The 26,118-nt window shown below is 38.9% G+C and overlaps 1 protein-coding gene across 2 annotated transcripts; it reads left to right on the plus strand.

Annotated features, from left to right (window-relative positions):
- The first annotated feature begins 6,150 nt into the window (after positions 1–6,150).
- On the plus strand, positions 6,151–25,818 carry C2H21orf91 (chromosome 2 C21orf91 homolog). Of its 2 annotated transcripts, XM_034074614.1 has the most exons (4): positions 6,151–6,300; positions 20,054–20,587; positions 23,885–23,947; positions 24,785–25,818. In XM_034074614.1, the coding sequence occupies exons 1-4, from the start codon at positions 6,177–6,179 to the stop codon at positions 24,943–24,945; spliced, it is 882 nt and encodes a 293-aa protein (XP_033930505.1). In that variant the 5' UTR covers positions 6,151–6,176; the 3' UTR covers positions 24,946–25,818. The 2 variants fall into 2 exon arrangements, with proteins under 2 accessions (XP_033930505.1, XP_033930506.1); XM_034074615.1 differs by lacking the exon at positions 23,885–23,947.
- Positions 25,819–26,118: the final 300 nt, after the last annotated feature.

Consider the following 26,118-nt stretch of genomic DNA (forward strand, 5'->3'; position numbering starts at 1 on the left):
ATGATTGATTACATATATAAGTCAATGCCAAGTTCTGGATAAGGGAACCAGAGACACAGCACACAGTGGTGAGGACTTCAAGGGGATATATTACAGATTCTGAATAAAAGCTGATTAACGAGAATCCGGCACTTTAAGAGAAATAGCCAAGAATTAGAAGGGTCATCAGACAAAACCAAAAGCCAATATGAAGTCTTGATTTTAGAAACAATGGAATGACTTGTATTGTCAGAAAATACAGAGAGGTCAAGGGTGGAACAGAAGGGCTGAGATTTGGGCAGAAGGAAGGCATGCTCAGGTTCGGTCAGCACTTTCAGTGAATTGCTGATATCCACAACTTTGTGGATTGTGTGATGATCAAGGAGGAAAATGAGGCTGTGCCAGAAACAAGGCTGTGGCAATAGACAACACATCAGTAAACCTTCACAGAAGTGTAAAGAGCTTTAAATAGCTCATTAAAGGATCAAGAGGAATTGTAAAGGATATTTAAAACCATGGATGAAAAAGGAATACATAAACATCACTTAGAAATTAAGTGCTATTTCATCATTATAATTAATCACCACTTCCCATTCCTGGCAGTGTTCAAGGCCAGACTAGAAGGGGCTTTGAGCAACCTGGTGTAGTGGAAGTTGCCCCTGCCCACGGCAGGCGGTTTGGAACTGGAAGAGTTTTAAGGTCTCTTTCAACCAAAACCATTCTATGACTCTATGCTGAGATCTTGTTAGGATTAAGAAATTTTGTGTGGTGTTCTTAAAAGAAATTCAGAATAAATTATTTACTAGAAGTCTTTTACCAGAATATGAAGGCAGAGAATTACCAGAATATGAAGGCACTCTCTGTCTCCCACTCACGATTTAATTCCCACATACTGATTTATCATGTCTCTGATCCTCCACAGCCAGCAACCTGCTATAAGCTTTTATTTACACAGCACAAATTGTTGCTGCTCCACCCTTGCGTGCTCTGACTCAGGCATAATTTTAGGCTGGCTCAGCTTCCTCCATTTTGTGGCCTTATAGATGTACACAGTCACAGATTTGTTTTTCTAACCACAGAAAATATAGGACATGAATTTCCAATGAATAATTTATCACACTACCTGGATATTTAATTTCAAGAGCCAATTGTGAAGCCAAAAAACTTAACAAATGAGCAACCTCCCCTTTTCTAGCTGGTTTACTGAGATGACATCTGTGAATTAGACCACTGGTATCATAGTTAGCTTTTAAGTTTCTCTAGCAGCATCTTTTCAAGTTCAGTGCTGAATTTACTGAACAGCCCTACATCTCCTGTCATGACTAAAGAACAAATTTCCAGTTTAATGAAGACATGCAACTCAGTGAGTGCAAGAAAAAGGTACAAGAGAAAGAAGAAAACCAAATAGACTCTACTACTGCTCTTTACACTCCTGTCATCTTGATGTAACCTCTGCTGTATCACAATTAATATCTGGGCAACCCTGCAGTTAACTGGGCAGGAATCTGACTGATACTGGTTACTTTTCAGCACAAAACTCAACAAAAAAATAAATAACGGGGAAAAAAAAATCAGAAGAAGCAAGGAATACTTCAGTTGCCAAAAAAAGGATCATGGATTGTTGTATTGCCTGGAGGGAAGATGCAGCAGAAGGACTGGATAAATTAGCAGAAGAACTAGGAGCAAGAGATAAAAAACTGGTGATGTTACATTGAGTTTGATGCGATTTCAGCCTGCTGGAAGTTCAGTCACATTCCCACCCTAAAACCCCTTACACAAAACGTAGCAATATAGCTGAACAGTCATTTCAATGAGCAAATTAAGAAAAGTTTTGAGAGGTTTTTTTTTTTAAGGTTTGGGGATTTTTATCACCTCAGTGACTCATTTTCCTTGCAGCAGCCATAAAACCAGCAGATTCAACACAAAGGAAATGGCAAGGTGTGGGAAAGAGGATCTACCCGTCTTCAATTAGATTTTATACCACACACTAAAGGGACTAAGTCTAGTTAACAAAGGCTTAAAATACTACATTATAGTAAAGGTTGCACACTGAGTCAAAAGAGGACTAGAAGAATAAGAAGTAACAGGTCACAAAACAGAGGAGTACTAGAAAAGTATTCCTATTCATATCTGTTCAGTCTTCCAAGGGTGAAAGATGAAATAAACTAGGAAAAGTTACAGAGCACAGAAACAAGAGACCTGGAAACAAAGACAGCAACAAGTAAAAGAAACTAGGGAGAAAACCACAGCAGAAAAAAAAAAATGGAGTCGGAGAAAATGTGTGTTTATTGGCTGCAGACAGAGAATTGCCTGAAGAACATGATGATCTGCCAGAGTGCCTGGAAAAGCCCCAGTCGCCTGACCTACAGAAGAGAAAGCCCAGGGGAGAGCAGAATGAAGAGAGCAGAAGGGAGAAAAGAAAGTCAAGCTGATTTCGAAATGTTAGTTTCTAGATGTTTGGGGGGGGGGGGGGGCGGGGGGGGGAAGGTGCAGACCTACCTCAGCTAGACTCTCAGTTTCAAGTTCAAATTTTTTATAAACTTTCCTCCTTTCCTGAGTCTCTTTCAATACACACATGGAAACCTACACAAATACTTTCATTTGACCAGTGCCAATACTATTCATTATCTCCACTGGGGATTTGCTGGAGTGTATTTGATAATGCCCGAGCAACCCCACCTCTGACTGGGCTCTTGTTAAATACCATCTTTTCCAGTAAAAATGTCTTTTAGATTTAGAACCTGTAAATCTTCACTCAGGAAACTGGAACAAAGTACGTCTGTAAAACGCACAAGATTTAATTTCTAACTGTTGGGGGTAAAAATCATAATAAAGCTCAAGCCATGATTTCACTATGGAGGGGCCAGAGTACTCATTTTCATCTATGCATTTTCCCTTCAGCTGCCTTCCCACCAGTGCTTCTAGGGCTGCACTGTGAAGCAGAAGAGTGAATCAAATTGAGGTAGAATTAATTTTCCTTCCTTTAAATCTAGTCCCTTGTGTCATCTCACAGACACTGAAACACAGTGAGAAAATTGTGTGGGAACTCAACCAAGCAGCTGGGAGAAGGTGAAACAGTGGGAATTGTTAAAACGTGATCACTGCCAAAGCCTCCCTGCCACGAAAATGCGAACTCAGTAAGTAAAAGGAAACATAAAAAGGCAGATTTGTTTGCTACTAAAATAATTTTCCAGTGTAAGTAAACTGTTAGCTAGAATAAGGTGCACTGCTGAACCAAGGGTCTTGGAAGAAATATGTATGTATACAAACAAGACAAAATAAAAGTGGACAGAAGAACAGAGGTCAGGGTGGCCGTGTATGTTTATGTATATAAACCGTGCCATGGACAAAGATAAAATTGCACAGACAATCTTCATCTTGGCATTTGCTGGGTTTTTTCATAACTTCACATTAGTTCTCTTTTTCTATTTCTATTGCAATGACCTCTATATTTTAGAGCAATTTTTTTACAAGAAAAGCAGCTTGGACAGTGAAAACCATACTGTCTCACACATGTCGTTTACTAACAAGCTCCATGACCTTTTTGCCATTGGCTTTCACAGCTGCTGCACTGTAGTGATGGGCTGCTGAGACTCAATAGCCTTTAGATCTATATCGGAGAACACTCCAATGCGTATCACCTTCATAATTCTCCACCATCATCTGTCCAGTCTTTCCTTTCTGTTTCTAAATCCTCTACCCCAGGGCTTACGTCCTTTTTTCTGCCTTACTACTGTTTTTGCAATGAAGTCAGGGGCTGCTTCTTTGCCACTCTTCATGTACATCAAAAAAAGCAGAGAGCGAGGGGACAAGGAAATGAAACCCCTCTCCCAAATCTGGTCTCAGCCTGTGGGAGAAACAATTTGAGGGAGATTTCAGTAAGCTGTGAGATTAAATATGTTTCGTCATCCTCTAACAGAAGCAAATCTAAAGGTGGCTCATTACTTAAGAGTTGTGAGGGCACAGTGTGGGATTTCTTTTTTCTTTCTTTTTGGTAACATTGAAGAAAGTGCACAATTTCCATCAGCTGTGGAAATCCTCAGGATGATCTGACCTACCAGCTGTGGCTTCATGACCAAGTGCAAGCACAGACCTGCTTTCCATTCAGATCACACTTACAGACTGTACTTGGTATTTTCCACCACACCAAATATGTATACTTGGGACTTCAGTTTTTAACCCTCTTCAACAGCAACTTCTTCCCTTCCCTGCTCCATAGGCCCATGAAGGGAAAAAGAACAACCCCTGAGGAGCAATTTTTATTTCCTAGAAAGCTCAGGTTTGTGTAACCTGAGCCTGAGACATGAAAGGATGAAGTCACCATCCAGCACATGTTCTACACACACTCAAGGCACCAGAACTTGACTTTGTTTCCTCCCTGCCCCTCAGCAAACTCACCCCAGCCTCCATTCCTATACATAATTCTTTTGTTTTACTGCTAACAAAACCCAACCAACACATATCCCCAACCTGCTCTGTATGATACATTACCAGCTAATGATCACAGAATCATAGAACATAGAATCAACAAGGTTGGAAAATACCTTTACAATTAAGTCCAACCAGGACTGCCAAGTTCACCACTAAACTGTGTCATTAAGGGCCTCATCCACACAGTTTTTTAATGTTTCCAGGGATGCTGATTCCACCACTTCCCTTGGACAGCCTGTTCCAGTGCTTGACAACCCTTTCAGTGAAAAAATCATTTATAATATCCAATTTCAACCTCTCCTGGTGCAGCTTGAGGCTGCTACCTCTTGTTCTATCACTTGTTACCTGGGAGAAGAGACCTCACCACAGCCTCCTTCCAAGCATGTATACACTCTGACATCAGTCTCCTTTTCTCCAGGCTAAACAATCCCACCTTCCTCAGTTGTTCCTCATAAGACATGTGCTCCAGACCCTTCACCAGCTTCACTGCCCTTCTCTTGATCTGCTCCAGCACCTCAATGTCTCTCTTGTAGTGAGGGTCCCACAGCTGAAGCCAGTATTGCAGGTGCTGTTTCACCAGTGCCAAGTACAGAGGGAAAATCACTGCCCTGGCCCTTCTGCCACACTGTTTCTGATACAAGCCAGGATGCCGCTGGCCTTGGCTGCCTGGGCATAAGCTGGCTCATGTTCAGTGGCTGTCAATCAGCAGCCCAGATCCTTTTCTACTGAGCAGATTTCCAGCCACTCTTCCCCAAGCCTGTAACGTTGTATGGGGTGACGGTAGCCCAAACAGGACCCAGCACTTTGCCTTTTTGAACCTCATACATAGGTTTGGACCATCCACCCAGCCTGCTCAGGTCCCTCTGCAGAGGCTCCCTACCCTCCAGGCAATCAGACACTCCTACCCAATTTGATGTGTAAGTGGGCCCTAGGTAACTGCACAACCAAACCCCAAGCCACACACGACCCACTACACGTTGACGGTACCAGCCTGCCCGCAGCAACACGCTGAGAGAAATACCGATGCTCCCCTCCGCGCTGCTGGGCCCAAGCTACAGCCACGCTAAGCGGACTTCCCTCCACCACCCCCGCCCCTATCTCCCTGGGAGAACCCAACTGCTGCTGGGGAGCAGGGGAGCTCCCGGTTTCCGTGGCAGCGCGGAGGAGTGAGGAGGAGCAGCTGCTCGTTCCTCTCGCCTCGTCACTCTTCACTACGCTGCTCTGAGGCGACGCCAGCAGCGGAGGTGAGGTAAAGTGCGGCTCCAGAAGCCACTACATCCCCATACTCCCCGTCTCGCAATGGTCTCGGCCGGAAGAAGAGGGCGGTGCCTGGCGCCGAGCTCTGGCGGCGACGGCGCTGGCGGTTGAACAATAGTCGCGCGGGGTGCTGAGGCGGTTGGAAGCACGGAGTCGGGCCAGACTGGACCGGACGGCGCGGTGGTGAGGAGCCTGAGGAAGGGGCTGGGAGGGAGCGGAGTGGGGAGGGGACAGGGCAGCTCAGCCTCCGGGGAGGGAAAGGAAAGGGTTGCACGGGCGGCGAAGCGTTGGAATGTCTCGGTCCTTGCCGTCCGGTTGTACGGCATGGCCGCCCCCTCTCTCTGAGGAAGAAACTTTCCTGGGACTCTGCCTCCCTCGTTCCGCCTGCTTTGGGTGGGCTAGGCTGCGTGAGGCGCTGCCAGGCGTGGGGTGGCCGGCGCTTCACCCAGGTGGCGGTTGAAATTAACGGTCCCGTTCCTTGTGGTGTCCGGTTCCCACCACAGGGCACTATGAACGAAGAGCAGTTTGTGAGCATCGACTTAGACGATGACAATATCTGCAGCGTCTGCAAGCTGGGGACCGAGAAGGAAACGCTCTCCTTTTGCCACGTTTGTTTCGAGCTGAACATCGAAGGTAACGCTTTACAGGAGTCGTCCTGTGCGAGCTTCGTACTTGCACTACTTGGCTTAGAGCTGAAGGCATACCGAGCTTTTCTCTGAAGGCTCACATAAAGGTTTAGGTTTGGAAAGGTGTATATTTATAAAGCTTTCCTGCTGGCCAGACTAGTTTTAAGTTCCTAGATAGCTCATTTCTAGTAAAGGTGTGTGCCCTAGCTACTCTAGGTGTAAAGATATACCCCACTTCAAAGAGCTTCTGAAATGCCCTGGTATTAATTTTGTCTTCTGGTATTAGACTTCTGATGTTAATTCAGATTGGAAGGAGTTAATGCTCTGCCTTTATTAATGGTTTTTGCTCAGTAGTTAGAGGGACTTTGTGTAAAACTTACTTCATTTGCAAATTTTAAAACATAATAAATTGGGTTTTGTTTTGATTTTTAAGATTAATGTTTTACTGCAAATAATCAGAGGGTTCTTTCTTTTTGCTTTCATGAGATGACAGTGCGTTTCGTCTGATAAAGCTGGGTTCATTGTCAAAGCTTCTTAAAAGCTTGCAAATTGTAAAATAGGAATTTTATCCGTCTTTTAACAAACTAATCTTGTGCTACCATTTTGGCCTCCAGTATGGTATTTTTAGAATTTCAAACCTTCTTCTGCTGAAGAGCTTGCTTATCTTGTTGCTTTTCATATATGAATCAAGTGCTGGTCATGAAAGAACAGGGGATTCGTTAGTGCTCTTTTAAAAAACAATTTTTTTTAAAAGTATGAATATTGTTGCTTGATTTTGGCACAACAAAGTAGTTTGTTCCTTTTATATAAAGTAGTATTTGCCAATTGTGTGTGCATGTGACTGCCTGGAGTAATCTGTGTTGGTAGCAGGCAATTGAATACGAAGATCTTAACACAGTTCTGTGAATAATCCCATTTTTTTTATGACAGATGGTAAGATTTGTTCTGTCTCTGATATATATGAGGGTACACAAAAGGTCTTAATTCTATGAGAAGTACCAAGAGAGATAAGCTCTGTACCCAGTCATCTAGTTGCTTATTCCTAACCCTAGAAGCATAAAACTGACTCAAATTTAGGGGGCTGTAAGGATATGTGTTCCATACAGTTTCTGTTAGATGCATCTGACTTTAAGGTCTTTGTTGCTACTAGAGGCGATATGCTTTAATCTGAACAATCCTTTCATACTTCAGTAGCAATTTGCATGCTGTATGTTTTTGTTTAGAAGAGACATGCTTTCTGATATAACTCGGAGCAACTGTCTAACCTCTTGAGTTTTCTTACTGCTTTAAAATAGGTTTACTGTTCTTCTCCATGTGGAGTGAAGATGTTTCTTGCACTAGGCTTTAAAATGAGGAAAAAAGCCTATATTGGCATAATGACAATTAAGTACTTTGGTTACATTCAGAATCTAGTTTTGTTTTGAAAGTGTTGAAGCAGATAAAGCAATGCATTAAAAAAATGCTGGATGTTTTCTGTCCTCTGTTTTTTGAGATAAGATGTGGATTTGTCAAAGTTACTGCTTTCCAAAATAAGCTCTCGTTTTAGCTGGAACAGTTGTTTGGGTTTTTTTTTTCTGGAATTCTGAAGTAGCCTTGATGATAGTAAAGACTTAAATCTGCAGCAGACTACTTTGCATAATCTTCTACATTTTTGGTTCATTTTAAAAGAAGGCTGCTTATACAGAATAATGATGAAAGCTCACCTGAAATTACATTGTTACAGTCTTAATTTTTATTTTGCACAGTAAAAGCATTAATACCTTTGATTATTACAGCATCAGAATGCCTCAGTTTCTGATCCTGTCTTCTGTGTAGTACCACTTTGAAAAGTGGTACTGTTACTGCTTATAGGGAGAGGCAACACCTATCTACTGCATTCCTGTATTTTCCTGTGACAAAAGCTGTGATTTTATATATATATAAAAAAATAATAATCTTTTAGCAGCCCTTGGTAGGGAATGAAATGGATAATTCACTAACTCAGAATGTTAGACTGGATATTTTCATATTGACCTCTTGCATATATTTTAATGAAGTTCAAATGTGTTATAGCTCCAAGTTGAACAGAATCAATTGTAAGCAGCATCAACTCTGTAGATGTGCTAACTCACAAAGAAGTGTTCCTCATTAATAATTTTCCTGTTTGTGTAATATTGTATTTAAAAATCCAAGCAGTTTAAATGCATACATAAACAATTCAGGAAGCAAAATACACTAGTATAAAAATATAATCATACAACAGCTAGGATAGTGCTTACGGCTTGCTCATTCTTAGTGTTGGTTGATGTGCATGTGTTACTCCTCAGTGAAGTAGGAAATAGCAGGCAGGCTACTAGTATCTTGCAGGATTCTTAAGTACTCCAGCTGTTTGCAGCACTCTGTTAACTTTCATGTGTTAAGGGCTGTATGACTTAAGGGGAATGTGTAGCCCTGCTTCCATCTTTCCAGACCATCCGGTCCTTGCTAAGAAGTGTGTCAGGATGGAAGGGAGCATTGCAGATACATTTACAGGTGGTGGTGGCAGTGTCAGATTTGCAGGAAAGGACCTTTATGATTCCATGAGTGAATGTATGAAATTCTGGAAGTGGGTGTCCCAGTTTCCTTTTTTAAAAGGGTGTCATATTCTAATGCTTTAACAGATCTCATGAGATCAAATCAGTTTCCCTTCTTATTCCTTAAAGCTGTCTATGATAAATCCACACACTTGAAACTGATTTAGTCCAAGGCTTAATTACCTGAACCCCCTCTGAAACACTTTCACAAATGTGTATAAACAAAATACTACAGAAAGAAGTTTACTTAGCTGTACTTAATAACATTACAGCTTAGTGCTGGTGAATCTTTGTGTCCTCTGATACCTCCAAGTTCAACAGCTGTGCAAGTTTGCTTGTGTGTAGATGGTAATGTTGTTGATCTTCTTGGTTGGCCAAGATGAGTAATTGGAAATGGGTGAATCGAATACCGTTCCCATCTCTAATGACTCAACAGACTTTTTCCTGGATCAGTGTTGTGATATGTCTGTCTTTACCTTCCTGACCTTGGGGTGCTTTTTGTAACTGTTACTATGTTTGAACAGTAGCTTGATAATGATAAATAATTGAGGGAAAAAAAATCAAGTTATTCTTAATCCTTTACAAAGAAGACTGCTGTACAGAAAGCTTAATCTACGGTCTGCCTTCATTAAATAACTGTTGAGTTTCTGAATGAGGAAGTTAGTTACTGCATCATAACTCCTTTTTTTGTTTGTTTGGTGGTTTGTTTTGTTTTTTTATCAGAAATCAGGACTCCATATTTTTTTTCAATAGTGGAATTTTAGTCTTTTCATGAAATAAAATGGTAGCTTAGCCTGAAATTATGCTTCTTCCCAAGTTCAGTCACTTCACAGAAAGCACTGGTTTGAGTGGTGAATCTCTTCAGGAGTGATGGATATAGATAATAGGGTCAGTTTCTCTGAAATTGACTGAAAGAGTAGTAATGAAGAAGAAGAGAGAAAATAGACATACAGAATAAACAGAAGGGAAAAATGCAGGTTTAAACTTTCTCCTATTAGGTGTTATTAACCTTTGTTGAACAGGTAAAAGAGTAGTGTTCTTAGGAGGGTTCAGTAGTGCTAATCTTCAGTCGAAACAGGGCAAGAGGGGAGTTGATGTGTCTTGACAGCACTTTTGTCCCTGTTGCACTTGCTTTTTCAGCTCACTTATTTTGAGGATTCATGCTCTGTGAAGTTGAGTGAATTAAGTGCCATATAATTACTTGTATTGTGAAAACTAGCTTTTGTGTCTGAAGGATCATTATCAGGTGATTTTAGCAAAACAGAATCCTAATATTACTGTATCAGTGACACTAGATAATGGTCCATGGTGAAACACAAAAATAGAAAAGTATTGTTTGTCCGTGGTGGCTCCTCCCCAGAAAGACCGTCTTTAGTGAGTCCCCAGAAGGTCCCAGTTTGGGGGATCCCCAGAAAAATCCTGACCCTGGGAGACCTTTCTAGGTATAGCTGGCCACTTCTTCCCATGTAGGCTGGCCACCTACATCAGAAGGAGTGTGTGTTTTTGCTAGTATAAAAGCCCAAGCCTCATGCAATGTGGGGGAGGCAGAACCTCATACCACCCCGGTCAATGTTGCCTCTGCAGGGATGCCCGCTAAGGTTGAACCTGCCACTTTGCACTGCAGTGATGTTTCTTGGAGCTGGTTTCCTGATTGTCATTACATGGTCTTTGGGGTTGGTAAGATAACCAAGCATCAGAAATATCCTTTACTGTATTTTGTTACATCTGTATTTTCCCTTTATTAATAAAATAGTTGTGATTCTTTATTGTGCTGTGTTTCTCTCTACCCGGAATCCTCGAACTCTGGAACAGCGACTCTTAAAGTTTAAAATATGCAAAGTATTTACATATGAAATACTAAAACTAACATTTTGAGCAATTTGTGTTGATTCTGTACAGTGATTTTAAAGTTCTAGGTGGAGTTTAGAATATCTTGGTGGGTGTGAGTCTGCTGGAGTTTGTTGTTGGCTTTTGTTTGCCTTGTGCAGGCAAAATGAACATATGAGATTGTGTGCTGTTTTGTTTTTCTGAGTAGGTGTCACAGTAGTAATCTGGATTGAAACAGGAAACTTTAAATTCATACGTAACTATGTTGCATAAGTTGGGAAATCATGTGCGGTATATTAGTTTGAGACAAATGTCTCCTTTTAATTTCATTATATATGTGAAAATGATTAACTGAGCTCTGGTAGCAAATACATAATACTAACAACAAATCTGCAGTTACAGCTGGAGGGTAGAGGGAAAATATGTGAGCATATAAACGTGTATGTATGAAAGGTGCCTGTATGTCTATATATCAATAAAACAAAACCCTCTGCCTAAATATAGTATCTCTACAAGCTACTTTGAAACTGCCATTGTAGGTTTTCTACATAAGAATGCGGTGCTGTACAGAGATACTCAGGCTGTGCTCTAATTCTGGTAGCAGGAGGATGTAACCATCTAGACCCTGCTTCAGTTGTCCTGCCTGTGGTACTGCTTAGAGTTGTTTAGATCTCTTGACATGGGAATGCATTGTGCAATGCAGATGTCCTTTGTTAATGCAGGCTTTGTGATCCTCTGGGCAATGCCTGTGAAAATCCCAGCTTGAGGAACTTAAATGTGTTTGTTCAGACATGGGACTGGTCTCTGAAGGTTTCAAAGATGAAAGTATGTAATAATTATGGTTTAGCTTTGTTATGTCATCGACAGTTTATATGTCTTCACCTGGTTTCATGCTAGTATGTCTTGATGCAGAATTATTTAAAAAACTGAGTTTCCTGAGATTCAAGGATTTGTGATAGAGAAAAAAAAACACAACATAATAGAAAAGGAGAAATCTGATTGGGTTTTATTAATTGTTTTGCTTATCTGGTGCTAGCTACAATACCATTGTGGAGAATGTGACCTGACAAACAAACTGGCTTACTCCCATTTATGTTTAGAGTTGAACTACAGGTCTTACAATACAGGAGAAGAGATGTTGTAAGTACTGGACATTTATTTCTGTGATTTATGTTAAGATACTTATATTTTCATGGTCTTAAAGTGCTGATATAGCATGAGTCAATTTTAACATCAAGTTGGTGTATCCCAGTCTCAAGTTTGAGACAAAGGTCCTATGGACAAATCGGCCATATTATGTAGTTTTTTTCCTGTTAAGGTCTATCATATCTTGTTTAATATCCTCATTTGCTGTACTTCATGTTCACCTAACAACTAATCACTGCGCTCACCCCCCCTTTTTTCTTATTTCATTTTTTTTAAGCTGTAAACACTCAAATTTCACTTTTTTTCTTCTTACACTCTACAGATAAATATCCCACTGAAATAAAATGGGTTATAAGGTGCAGCTGAAAGGTTTGAAAACTGCTGTTTAAATTTCGTTCTGTTCCAAAATACACACATCCTTTTTTTTTCCCTTTCTCAGTGTTAATGAAATAATAATCAATAAAATGTATTATTCTGGGAACAAAAGCTAAAATATGTCATCATTGCCCTTTAGGCTAGACAGATAAAAACTTGTTTCAAGGTAGTGTTTGCAGTCCAGAGGTGTGACTCATTTCTGCAAACTTGAATGAACTTGTAGAACTAGATGCAGTTTCCAGTAAACCTCTTAACTACAAATTTAAGTCCAAACACAGCTGGATATCCTGTTCTTTATCTTCTAAGTGCCACTGAGCAATAGTAGAGCTGTGTGGCTAATTCTGAAAGTACTGTTTTAATTCCCTCTGTGTAAATTTAGGAGGTTTGTACATGAAGAAAGTAAATTGAACAGTTACGTTGTTTATGGCATAATCCAGAATACAGAAATCTTGTCCCATGGCTCCTTTTCTAGGTCAGGTTAATTGATTTTTCTTAAGAAGTATGAGACATCTTTAACATAGTTCTTGTAGTAATGTATTCATCAGAATGTATTGCTTTGTCTAATACATTAGTAAACTCTCTTCTTAAATAGCAGTTTATAGGGAACGTGAATTTTGAAAATGTTAAAGGGTCAGTTTGATCTCTGTTCTGTCTTACAGTGTGTCTTTGATATGTGCTGAAATACAGATGAGCTGATAGAAATGGAGTGGGAGATGATTTGTGTGCATACCTGATGCATGGAATGCACTGACTTTATCATATGAAAGTGAGGCAAGAACTTTAATTTACTAACAAGATAATACCTGTTCTTTATCAGGTGTCTGGTTTGGAAGTTAATGAATGGCACTGGCATTTTCCTTCTAGCCAGTCTAATAAATCATAAGATTTAACTCAAATGAAATTGCATGCATACACTTAAAAATATCAGTTGGTTTTATCTCTTGTCAGGCAGATGCAGCAGACATGTAAGTCTCAAATGATCCCATTTTTCAGTGCTGACAGAACTGTAGGACAGAAGAATATCTGTTTTCCCTACCCCTTGTCATTTAGGCATGTGGATGACTTGCTGTCTTAGATCATCATGGGCCAAGTTTATTTAACGTGTTTTGGACATGTCTTGGGATCTGCTTTTCTATTATAAGAACCCCTCTCTTTCAGCACTCTTAATAAGCAGACTAAAATGCAGCACTGGTTTAAAATAGATAGACATGAACACTTAATCTCTTGTGAAGCATTTCTCTGTCTGCTGCAGCTCTTAGCCCTGTATACCAGGTAAGCCAAATGTGAGCTTATTTGATCTTACTAGCTCCTTTTGGGAGAAGCTGTTCAGAAGCTGTTTCAGGAGCTGGTTAAACATCCCTGTTTATACTGAGCTATGCTGTATGTGTGCAGATTGGACAGCTGAGAGAAGCAGCTGGAACATTTCAGACTATATAGTCAAAGCCAGGGCTCTTAAAGTAGGCAGCCATAGACTTGCATCCTTCACAGGGGTTCATGCTTACTTATAGGATTAAAGGAAAAAGCATAGGTGCCTGTCACAAATCTTTCAAGAGTTAACTATTCAAGATGAGGTAAATGGTGCCTGAGAAGTGTTCCTTTACTGGCTATGAAGGCAGTCTCCACAGCTAGCTAAACCTAGAAATGTACCTTTTCTGAGTGTTGTGACTTAAACTGATGATTTCACCCATGCTGCCAGTACTATACAAATTTGTGTTATGCTTTTGCTCTTTGTCTATAATAACCCCATGTATTTTACACACTTAAGGAAGCACTGTATGTATGGCAGCATTATACTGAGAAGGCAGCTTTTCTTTTCCTTTCTCTATGGTCAGGTGTATACATATATATATCTTGCCTGTAAGTACTTGTAAATTTTATAAAGGGGCTTTAATTAACTGATGTTGTGGAACAAACTTATAATTGACTATTCATGTGTTTAGAAGTATTCTTGTTAATTTTAGTTCATTCCATCTTGAATTCTGTGGATTTTGTCCTCTTCAGCTGCTTAAGCTAAGTTTATTCACCATTGCAAAAACAATTTGTTTCCAGCTTTGTGGTATAAATTGCTAAGAAGGGAACACAGGCTTTAATGTTATTTCCAACTGATGGAGCTGAAAGATCAAATCAGAAAGTTTTTAAAAAAGGAACAACAGACAGATGGGAAAAAACCCACTGTGGAAAATAAACAAGCAAGTTAATAATCACGTTTGTTTGTTTATGAAAGCATTTATGAAGTAGTCTTGGTATTCAAGAGCATACTTTTGAATTAAATTTGTTTAGTATTATTATAATCTTCAAAAGGTGAATCAGTGGCAAAGGCAGACATAAAGTCTTTGTAGACTTCTTCCCTGCAAAACAGACCCCAAAACTTTAGTATGATCGAAACTTACTTACTTTCAAGTACAAATACTTTAAGATCAGGTGTACGTTTTTGAGATGTGATTTATATGCCTGTTTATATGGTATATGTTCTCCTGCTCTCTGCTACTTTGCACTTAAGAATAACTAGAAGTTATAAAAATATGTACTGCTTTATAAACTACCTGATTGCTATTTATTCATTTACAGTATTATTTTGCAGGAGTGGATTAGGACTCATTGTGGTGAGAACTGTACCATTATACTTAGAAGAGTTTCTGTCTTGTACAGCTTACACATTTAAATATTCATTTTTTATTTTCTTTTTGTCTAAATACTAAGCTCTTAAATAAGCAACTGTATTCTTTAAACAGCTCAATATATAAAAATATTGCTGAATAAAGTGATACCATTCATATTTCATTTACAGTGCAGACCAGAATCAGAAGCTGATAAATGCTTACCTACATTGTATTGTGATTTTTATTTTTTTTTTTTTATGTTTGAGATCATCCTGTGAATCTTGTTCACTTGAGGCATGATCTCTGGCATCTGCTTTCAAGTTAGTTAGGTGCGGTCATCTAGATGTTCCTGAACTTCATTGGATTTTTTATTTTTTTAATTTTTTTTTTCACTACAGATAAAACATTCCTGCTTCTAATGGTTGTGGGCTTTTTGCTTTTGATATTTTTTTCCTTTGTCCGAAAAAAATGTGAAGGATAGGACATAGTTGGACATAGTCTGCAATCCTATTCTTGGGAAGTAAGACAAAAAGGATAAGCGTGCATGTACGTACAAAATGCAGAAGGAAAATGTTGATGGTTATGTTTTGCTGACTTGAAGAATCAGAAAAAAAAAAAAAAAGCTGAGGTGGATATTAACAAGCAGGAACGTTGAGATAGAACTGAAACCCTGTGAAAATCCCCAGAACTGACCATAGCTATTTACCAAAATTATGGTATTACTTCTTGTAATGTTCAGAAGCCTTAACTTGCTTTATTCATTTCTTTGTGTATAGTGTTGTCTTCTAAAACTGAGTCATCATCTTACATGATTTGTTTGATCCATGCCAGTTTACCAGCTGGTAGATTCTTTTTTTTCTCCAACTGTGATGAAGGGAAAAATATGAACTAATCTGAGTGGAGCAGAAGTTTTACAAAAAACAAATGGCATGTTTTCTGTCTTATAAAGCTAATGGTATTGCCCATAACAGAAGGATTTGTGTTAAAAGAAACATACTCTTGCTTGATGTAATACTGCTACGTCATTACTGGTTTGTGCTCGCACAGCAGCTGTTGTGAATACTCAGCTCTTCCAGAAGTTTAATGACTGATGTTATTCATGTTCTCTGTATAGGAAAGAACTAATTGTCACCTTAGTACAAAAGATTGATTGAGGGTTGTTTGGGGGGTTTTGGAAAGTTTTTTTGCATGTGCTTGTTACAGTAGAAATCTAGACCAGTTATGTGGAAGCTGAAGTCTATTAGCAGTTCTGTACAAAACTGTTTTGGTTTTTGGTTTTGTACATTTTCTGTTCCTTAACTATATTGAAGAGTATTTAGATAGGCTCTTTTGGGGTTGATTGTGAGGGTTGTGGGGGTCGTATTCTTGTGTGGTGGAACTGTTTTGTAATAACTTACTTTATGTTCAGAAACAGTGATGTTATGGCTAATATGTGGCATATAAATAACAAAAGTTAGACTTTCAAAGTAATGTAATTTCTGTTCTGTAATAGTCACTAGTTTCAGGCATACTCAACATTGCTGAATTCTGATGAAAGATTCCATTGGGCAGTGTGCCTCTGGAGTGGGGAAGTTAACAGTGTTGAGAACCCTTTTAAAAGGTAAAGATTTTTCAGAAGGAAAGACTTGAGTAATCTTGAGCTTATGGCTTAGACATAAAAATCAGATGGGGCTTTTTAAAGTGATGCTGCATTTGTTCTTTTTGTGTAACTGGAGTCGTGTGTTTATTTTGTGTGGTCTCACACTCATCATATTGGAAAAGCATGTTTATTCTCATGGAAATAATGAAGCAGCTTCAAAGGAATTTTATTTATTTAAATTTTATTTTAAGTGGTGCTGGAGCATTCTATCATTTACTCTGCAGGTGTTTCTTTTGTGATTGCCCCAGAAGTTACAGTGTGAATACATAAGGAAATGTTGTCTGACCTGCTTCTTCAGATGTGTCAGGCAGAGGACTTAGCTGTAAGAGGTTGTGCCTCTAGAACCAACTCTGGGAATATTTCATTAAACCCACAAGATTTGGAGTTTTTTCCTGTTTTTAATAGAAACAGTGCAGTAGTCCTTTCCCTAGTTTTGGGGAATGAAGGGATACGGGGGAGAATAAGGAAGTGAAGTCTTGGTAGGTACGTTTGATGTTTGAGTTTGGAGAAGGATGGTATCCTGAGAGCAGAACAGATTTTGGTACCTATTAGTAGCTGTGAACTAGAAACAGCCTGTGCAAAACTGCGTTTGTCCCAGATTTACTAACTCCTCTTTCTGCAGTTTTCTTTCCTCTTCTTTACCAGATCTTCAGTTTGCTTTAGGTAGGATTGCTCTGTCATGTGATCAGAAGACATTGGCTTTATTCATTCATCTTATGGTCAAATTGTTAGGTGGATTCTAGAGCATTATTTTAGAAATAGTGTATATATTGTGTTATATAAGATTGTATAAAACTTTCTTTTTCAGCCAGTCTCATGATGTGTTCTGTAAGTAAAAGTAAGCACTGTAAGCATCAGCGGTGAAGAATCACTTGAGTAAAGCAAATAATGTTGAACAAATCATTCTAGCTTTGTAGCCTTTGCAGTGCTGTGAATATGTGCCTTGAGTTCAGTTGACAGTGTTTGCTCTTCCTTGATGGCTTAAAGATTTAAGGGTTTCCATCATGCTTGTTCTATTGAGTTTAGCAGACTTAGTATATTTAAATTGTGTTGATAAGTCATGAAAGCAAATTACTTGTCTTTCTTTGTTTTCACTAGAAATGTTTAAAGTTTTCTTTATATCTCTAAAGATAGAGAAGGAAAAATAGCCTTGGAAGTAGGCAGTAGGTCACATAGAGCTTTAGAAAAGCTAGTGAATGTCTTTTTGCTGAAAGGAGTTGAAAGATATTTGGATGTGTAGACGAAGAATGTTGACTCTATACTATAAAGACAACATCTGTCTTTGCTCCAGAACTTCAAAGGTGGCTCTGGTTAGGCTATAGTTTTCGTTTGTTTCAATACTTGGTTCAGGGACAGAAGGAGTGTCATGACCTTACTTTTCTCCCCTGCTGCTAAGAACAAAACAAATTCCACTGCTGTCCTCTTTCATTTTCCTCTTTTTGTCATTTTGCCCTATAAATTGTGTATACTGTTACAGACCCAACTGCAATAGTAATGCTTGTGGGTTTCAATGCTGCCCAAAGAGTGGAAAATCAAAAATGTATAATGGCTACTCTCAGTGTTTGAACTTCCCAACTTTGAACATTTACTCCCCAGCAGTTACCAGCAAGTGAGAGACCCAAAATGAACTGTTTGGATCTGTTTTCACTATTTTTATGCTAAGAGTTTTACCTTTTTAGCTTAGTTTTGACAATAGTTTGGGATTTTGTAGATTTTTTTTAAGCTTTTTTTGGGTGGGGTGCTTAAAGTTTGCTGCAAGAATTTAAGAGTGTAAGTCAGATATAAGTGAGAATTGTGGTGACATAGTTTTCTGATCATTAAAGTCTCTATTACCAGATTTTGTTACGTGCTGCATTTCTTGTTTGGAGGGTTTTTTATTATTTTAATAACTTTGTATACTTCTGTGCTAAAAGGTACAATGGCTGCAGCTTGGTTCATGTTGCCTAGTTTCCAAGATCAAATTATGTTGTTACATGTTGATTTAAATGTTCTGGCTTTAGTAAGCATTGAGCACTTTCAACCAGTGGTTCACAAGTATACTGTTCATTATTTGCAGTGAAGAACCTGTTTGACAGAATTGTTTTTCATTATATTGGGAATTTCCCAAGTAGTATCCTGGGCACTGGGATAAGTGTTGAACTGTTCAATATTCTCGACTTCTGTACTGAATCTACTGCATAGGTGAATCTGAATTAAAATAAATAGCCACTAAAGTTGCAGAAAGTAATTTTGTACTGTGGTACTACTAACTTTCCAAACTAGTTATTTCTCATACCATCTGTGTTCACGCACCAACTGTAGATCTTCACAGATTGTGTTCCTTTTTAATATGTCAATCACTATCAATTACTTTAAGGTTTGAGTAAGTTACATGCTGTAGCTATTTGAATAGTCTTTGAAGGAGGACAAACAAAGAGGAAAGAAACATCCATCTTGTATGATGTCATGGTTTAACCTCAGCCAACAACTAAGCCCTGCACAGCTGCTCACTCACTCCCCCCCTATTGTGATGGGGGAGAGAATAGGAAGAGTAAAAATGAGAAAAGTCATGAGCTGAGATAAAGACAGTTTAATAGGTAAAGCAAAAGCCATGCCGGCAAAGAAAATTCATTCAACACTTCCCAAGGGCAGGCAGGTGTTCAGCCATCTCCAGGACAGCCAGGGTTTATCAACTGTAATGGTGACTTGGGAAGACAAATGCATTAGTCTGAGCATCCCCTCTTTCTTCTTCTTCTTGCTTTCATGTGCTGAGCATGACACCATATGGGATATGCCTTTGGTCAGTTGGGATCAGCTGTCCTGGCTGTGTCCCCTTCCAACTCCTTGTGCAACCCCAACCTGCATGCTAGTGGGGTGGGATGAGAAGCAGAAAAAACCTTGGCTCTTTGTAAGCCCTACTCAGCAACAGCTAAAATACCCCTGTGTTATCAGCAGTGTTTTCAGCATGAATCCAAATCAGCCCTGTAATAGCCACTATGGAGAAGATCAATTTTATACCAATGAAAACCAGCAAAGATGAAACTAATTTCAGGACAGTTTAATGTTGACAAGTGTTGACAGCAATAGAGCTTGGTTCTCCAGGTAGGCTGCAGGCTTGTACCAATGCAAAACAACAAACTAAGTCTGAAGTCTGAATTACGTTTGACCACTTGGATAGCACAAGCCTGCTCCCTGGAGTGTTTGTTGACAGATGGCTTCTACCATTATCCATAGAAGGTGGGAGCATGAATGACTGCTCTTGAAATGCCTTCAGAATTGTTCTATAGAACGTTCTGATATATAGCTGGAATCACTTATACAGCTTTAGGCACTTGCGTGTAGGGGTAATGCAGTTAGGTACAGAGTTAGCGGTTTGCTTCATCTGTGCTTTTATCCAGGAGGCACATGCAGGTAACCTGCAAGCCCTGAGCTAAAGATTATTGTGTGCAAAACACATGCTAAGAACCCAAGACTGGGTGGGATTTCTCAGATTTTAGTGTGTCACATATCCTTGTTTGCTTCAGCAATTAGACTGTTAATAGGAAAGCATCACTTAGGTTTCTATTTTCTTGGTTGCTTGTGAGTAAAGATTTTGAACAATTGAGTATACAGTAAGTGAACTTTTTCCTATTCTTTTTACAGGAGTACCAAAGTCAGATCTTCTACATACAAGATCTTTAAGGGGACACAGAGACTGCTTTGAAAAATTCCACTTAATAGCAAATCAGGACTGTCCACGATCAAAGCTCACTAAAAGTCCATATGCAGAAGTAAAAAATATCTTGAGCAAAAAAATTAACTGGATTATACAGTATGCACAAAACAAGGATTTAGACTCTGATTCTGAAAGCTCAAAAACACGCCAACACCAGCTTTTTAACTTCAGACATCAGACTGATAGAAAATTACTCCCACAGTTTGACTCCCCAGTACCCACATACTCTGCAAAATGGATAGATGGGAATTCTGGAGGCATCTCAAGCTGCTCACAGACTCTTTTGGAAGAAAGAGAATCCACTGATTTTGGACTTGGTGTGTTACAAGAAAGAGATGCTAACTTCTGTTGCAGCAGTGTTTTGTGGTCTAATCGCAGCCAAGTCCAGGAAGCTGAAAAAGCTGAAGGTGATTCTCTTACCAATGTTCATAGAAGGCATCCTCAACACAGCAGGGAAGAACGTAAGTATATATTTACATACAACCTAGCTTGCAAGAGCTAGAAATACCTCTTGACTATATAATGTTCCCATAGGGCATTCACATCCTATAATACAGCTTTTAACAATTTGGAGTTACTGTAAAATTTGTGGAAAGAGGAAAGGCTATGTGGCTAAGCAAATAGCACAGAGGTTTTGGTTGGTGTGGGGACTTTGTTGGTGTCTCTTCTTTTAGAAGGGAGTTGTGGGCTTTTGGTTTTGGTTGGGTTTGTTGGGTTTTTTAAATTCTTTCATTTGTTGGTTTTCACTGTTGTTTGGGCCAGTAATTTTCCTGTCAGTTATACCCCAATGTGATACAAGACACCTAATTTACACAAAAAAGTTACAGTTGATTACAGTCATTCTAATGAGTCAATCCTGGCAGTTGCACAGCCCCATTTGTGAGTACTAAGCTCCCAAAAATAAGTGTCTTAGTGAACATGTGTGGTGCCTTGAGTTATACTTTGTTGAGAGCTGCCCTAAGTGATGGGAAATTAGAGGTAGGGTAGCAGGGCAAACTTGTGCAACAACATTAAAGACTAAACATTCCTAATAGAAGCAGACTTACCTTGTGCGTCTTACTATATTGTTCTTTTCCATTCACTGAGAATGAGAAAGTGGGAAGGCCCTTATATACCATGTCCTCTTAAAGGCTGAGGCATAGACCTGACACATCTTCTGGTGACTGTGGTGATATTGAAAGCAGTGGAAGAATAAGTTTTCCCATTGTTTAAGAAGATGATTGATAAATTAAGTCGTTAGAAATACCTAAGATATGCTAATATCTCTAGAGCCAGCCTACATAAAATGGGTTTAGACTGAGTTCCCAGAGATCTCTGCAGTTACCATCCTGCTATTAGAACAGCCTGGTCCAAACTGGAATACATTTACTTTTATTTTTGTAGATGAGGAAAGTAAATGGAGAAGGTTTCTGAATTTCAAAAGACCTGAGAAAGAAGACGAGCTGGTAGAATACTCAGTGAAAAATTAGGTGATGTAAACCAGTAATAATAATGGAATTCAGAATGTCAAAAGACAGAGTGAGAAGAGATACTGTAAAAGGTTGGAGCCAGTTTCTTTAGGTTCCCATTTTTTAAGAAACCTGTCCTTGCAAAGTTCAGTCATTTCTCATTCTTTATAAAAGGATTTTATTTAACTGCTGTATGATGTTTCTTATTGCATTGTAGTGAATTAGTTGTCTTAAAGCCATAAATAAAAACAGATATGCTGTCCTGTTTGACCACCTGTCTTCTGGAGTCATAAATTGGGATTACATAAATCAGGACAGCAGTTAACAGAGGAATTACGAAAGCTTGACCTGTTTTGTGGGGTTATCTAACAGAAGTTAGTGACTTGGAATTGCTCTCTCCAATCTGAGTTTTGGGCAGGAGAACATAAAGCCATTTTAAGCAGGATAACAGATTATTTTCCTTCTGTTATGACTGCATAATGCACTTTTGGGGCATATTTACTTCGTATTGTAAGTATTAATCTTTTTGCAGTATTTAGCTTTAAAAGACATTTATTTGGAAACTCTGTGGTTATATAAAAATTTGTGTTTTAGATAAAAACTTTTGTCAAACTTCCTGCTAGAATTCAGTACCTTTTTATTTCAGTTACCTCCACTGTAACTGTTTCTTACACTAAGAAAAAATATTCTTAGTGTAACTGTAAATAGCTTGATCAGCATTCCTTTATAATTTACCTCGGTTATGGATTGGATAATGTTTTATCATTTAAATTGGGTGTTCTGTTCCTTCTCCCTTTCCTTTTTGTATCAGAATTGTGTGACTTGAAACAGTCCTGTCCTGATAAACACACACATACATGAAATGCTTGAACCCGCCTATCTGCTACAGTTGATGAAATGATGATAAAAATAATGAAAAGGTGGGAAGTAACATCCTACCACTGGGTCTAAAAAACTGTTTGGGAATCTCGACCTTTTTATAAAGCTGTGAATTCCTGTATTAAATCCAGTCAGAGCTTTTATGGAGCATGAAGGGTTGAAAGATGTGAGAAAGGAATCTTCAGTTTGCTAGCCAAAGGTAGGAAGGAGCACCACTGTACCTGGCTGTTGGAGGAGAAAGGTGAATCTGTTCTGCTATTGAGTGACCTTATGTCTTGAGTAACAAGTAGGCTAACTCAGCTGTTGCTAACTTGTTTGGTTTGGCATTATTGACACAAAGTTAGTATCCTACAACTGCAGGAGCTGAGAAAGTTTGGAAAGGAAGGCTTAGGATAATCATAGTCTCATGGGTAGATAAAAACCATCTTTTTCAGAACTTAGAAACCTATTGCACTGAGAAATCTCTGAACAAAAGCTGCATCATCACAGTGTAGGTTTTACTCAAGTATGCAGTGAGAGCTTTGTGCTTTTGTTCCAGTGCCCTGTATCCCCCACTGGTGATCAGGATTGTTACTTTTCACCATGCTGCCAAGACCATTTCAGCATCAGGCATGGCACCAACCTGTATCCACCACTGCTGGGTTGAGAGATTTCTGGGAAGAAAGCCAGTGCTTCCCCACTTGCTGCTGTTGATGGGGTCAGCATAGAACACTTTCACAATTCTATCCTATGAGGTTTAATATACGTTTTCTGTGAGGCTGGTCGATGTACACAACCTGAGATACAGAAAGGCATTTGAATGATGCAGAGGATCTTCTAGTTCTCACTAGGAACACAACACAAAGTGAGAAATAAAACTGTTTTTATATGCTGGTCTTTGTTTCAAACTAAGATTTTTATTCATTATTTCAGCGGGGTACTCAGAAACTATATACATTATTTTTATATGCAGAAAGCTTGATAACTGAAACAGATTGCTTGTGTGATGAAAATTCTGTCTGGAAGCTGTTTCCTGTAGGCCTGCAAATGTAGCAGGAATTACCTCAGAATTGTCCACTTGCCCACGATTAAACAGGGGTACTTGGCAGGGCTTGCACTGCGGAAACTTCATTTTGCAGTCAGAGGAAGGTAAAGTATTTAAAAATGTTGAGCAATTTACAAGCAGCTAATTCTGGAGTTCTGAGGGTTTGAGTTTCTAGCTTTTTGACATTGAAAAGGGAGCTTTCCTATGGAGTAAATTCTTGTCTGTGACAACATAAAGAGAATTGGCAAATTATCCACAAATGACTGATAAATAATGTTGCCTCTGACTTGCTGCCACACATCTGCTGATTATTAGCATGCAAATGATGACAATTTGAGAAAATGGAAATTTGCATAAGGATGCTTATGTTACTTTAGTATTAGTAATAACAAATCTCATTGTTACAGTGACTGCGATGACTCCTGGAGAGTTAAAACAACTTAATGAAAAACTACTCAAGCAAATCCAGGGTGAGAATTTGTCAGTGCTTTTTGGTTTGGGTTTGTGTTGCTTTTGTAATATGGAAAATCTGTTTTAAAAAATAACTGAAAACCATCACAATTTAAGTTTTGAAGAGAAGTCTTTATAGATCACATTTCTATGTAAAACAAGAAAATTCTAGGTAAAGGTTTTGACAGGACTCAGAGAATCATTTAGGTTGGAAAAGACCTTTGAGAGCATCAAGTCCAAATATTAACCTAACACTGACAAGTCCACTATTAAAACATGTCTTTAAGTGCCACATCTACTCTCTTCAATACTTCTAGGGATGGTGACTCAACCACTTCCCTTGGGCAGCCTGTTCCAATGCCTGAAAGTCAGTGAAGAAATTTTTCTTAATATCTAATCTAAACGTCCCCTGACGCAACTGGAGGCCATTTCCTCTTGTGCTGCCACTTGGTAGCTGGGAGAAGATTGACACCCCCCTCAAAACAACCTCCTTTCAGGTAGTTGTAGATAGTGATAAGGCCTTCCCTTGTTCTCTTTTTCTCCAGTTCCCTCAGTAATTTCTTGTAAGGTATGCTCACCCTTCACCAGCTTCGTTGCCCTTCTCTGGACCCACTCCAGCACCTTGGTGCCTTTTTTGTAGTGAGAGGCCCAAAACTGAGCGCAATTTTTAGGGTGTGGCCTTGCCAGTGCTGACTACAGGGTGCTATACATCCTGCTGGCCACACTTTCTGGTACAATCAGAATCCACTTAATTTTCAGCTAAATGTCTGTGCCTCTTTTATAGTGATGTTCAGCACTGCATCTTAAGTCTATGGAAGTACAGGGATCAAGTGTGTTAACCTAATGTGTTCTTGCAGATGTGTTTGAAGAGCTGACACAGCAAGTCCAAGAAAAGGATTCTCTGGCCTCAGAGCTCAACGTCCGTCATATTGCTATTGAGCAACTGCTGAAGAACTACTCCAAGCTGCCATGTCTACAGATGGGGCGAGCAGGGATGAAATCAAATGTCCCCATTTAAAAGGGGGTACTCTTGTATCTCCCTGTAGAGCTAACTTTCCCTAATAGCTTTGATAACCATTAAGTACAGCTGCACAGATATTAAAAGCTTTTTGGGAAACTTGGGCACCTTTCTCTTTGCATTCATAATCCATGAGGAGTCTTATTCCACTTTGGTTTTAAAGAGGCAAATAATTTAAGTATTGAAATCTATTGTAACAACGTTTATTCACACTCTGGGATTTTTTTTTTCTTGCCCATAACTATGCATGAGCCTTGAAATGAATTCTGTGTTTCATTGATAGTTAAATTGTTCCTAACAAAGAATGACCTGAGCCTGTAAAGCTGCCTGCTTCATAGAAAGGGAAAACAAAAATTGGAGATTTGATCAGGTCTGACCATGTTACATCCAGGAGAGCTTTAAGGGGAGAACAGTGTTAATGAAACTCATGTTTTCTTATTTATTATGAGCAATATTTTATTATTGAAATTTTATACTAAATAAATATCACTATTTTAGGTACTTTTCCAGATCTCTTTATAAAATGTCTGAATTACTCTGTGTAATGTTTATGCCTTGTGTATGATTGTTTATCCTTTTTCAGGTCTGTATCTTTCATGATACAATTTTAAAAATACTTGTTTCCCAAAGAGACTAATTTTGTGTTAAAGAAAAAGAAGTGGTGGTGCATCACTTATTTTTATCAGCTTTATAACTGAAGAATTTAGTTCATGAGAGACATTTAAAAAGAAAAGCACAGCACTTCCTTTCAAATGAAAAAGAAAAAAGTCCATACTTTGGTTTTAATGCATAGAAGTTGAAGTTGTTTTATATGTGTGAAATTTTCAATGCTGAAAGATTACTTTGATGAAACTAAATAAATTTGTAATACTACGTTACCTTGTTTTGCCTTTTTTATAATGTTGGATCATATTGTGATAGTGTTTTTAATTTTGAAATGCAAACAGTGTTGTTACATTACAAAATAGAGCAGACTCTGCTTTTTTAAATCTTCTATCAGCCTGCCACACTGAGAAATCTTTGTTAATGTTTGCCAGAGACAGTAGAGCTGCATTTGTGTAACTAAAAGTTCCTGAGTTGCACTAAAAGAGTCAGGGGTTGGGGGAGAAAGTTCCCTCTGCCAAAAGTTAGTGTCTTTGTGCTCTCTGTTTTTATCACATTAAGTTATAACAG

This window comes from Melopsittacus undulatus, chromosome 2 (genome assembly GCF_012275295.1).
Source record: "Melopsittacus undulatus isolate bMelUnd1 chromosome 2, bMelUnd1.mat.Z, whole genome shotgun sequence".
NCBI lineage: Eukaryota > Metazoa > Chordata > Aves > Psittaciformes > Psittaculidae > Melopsittacus > Melopsittacus undulatus.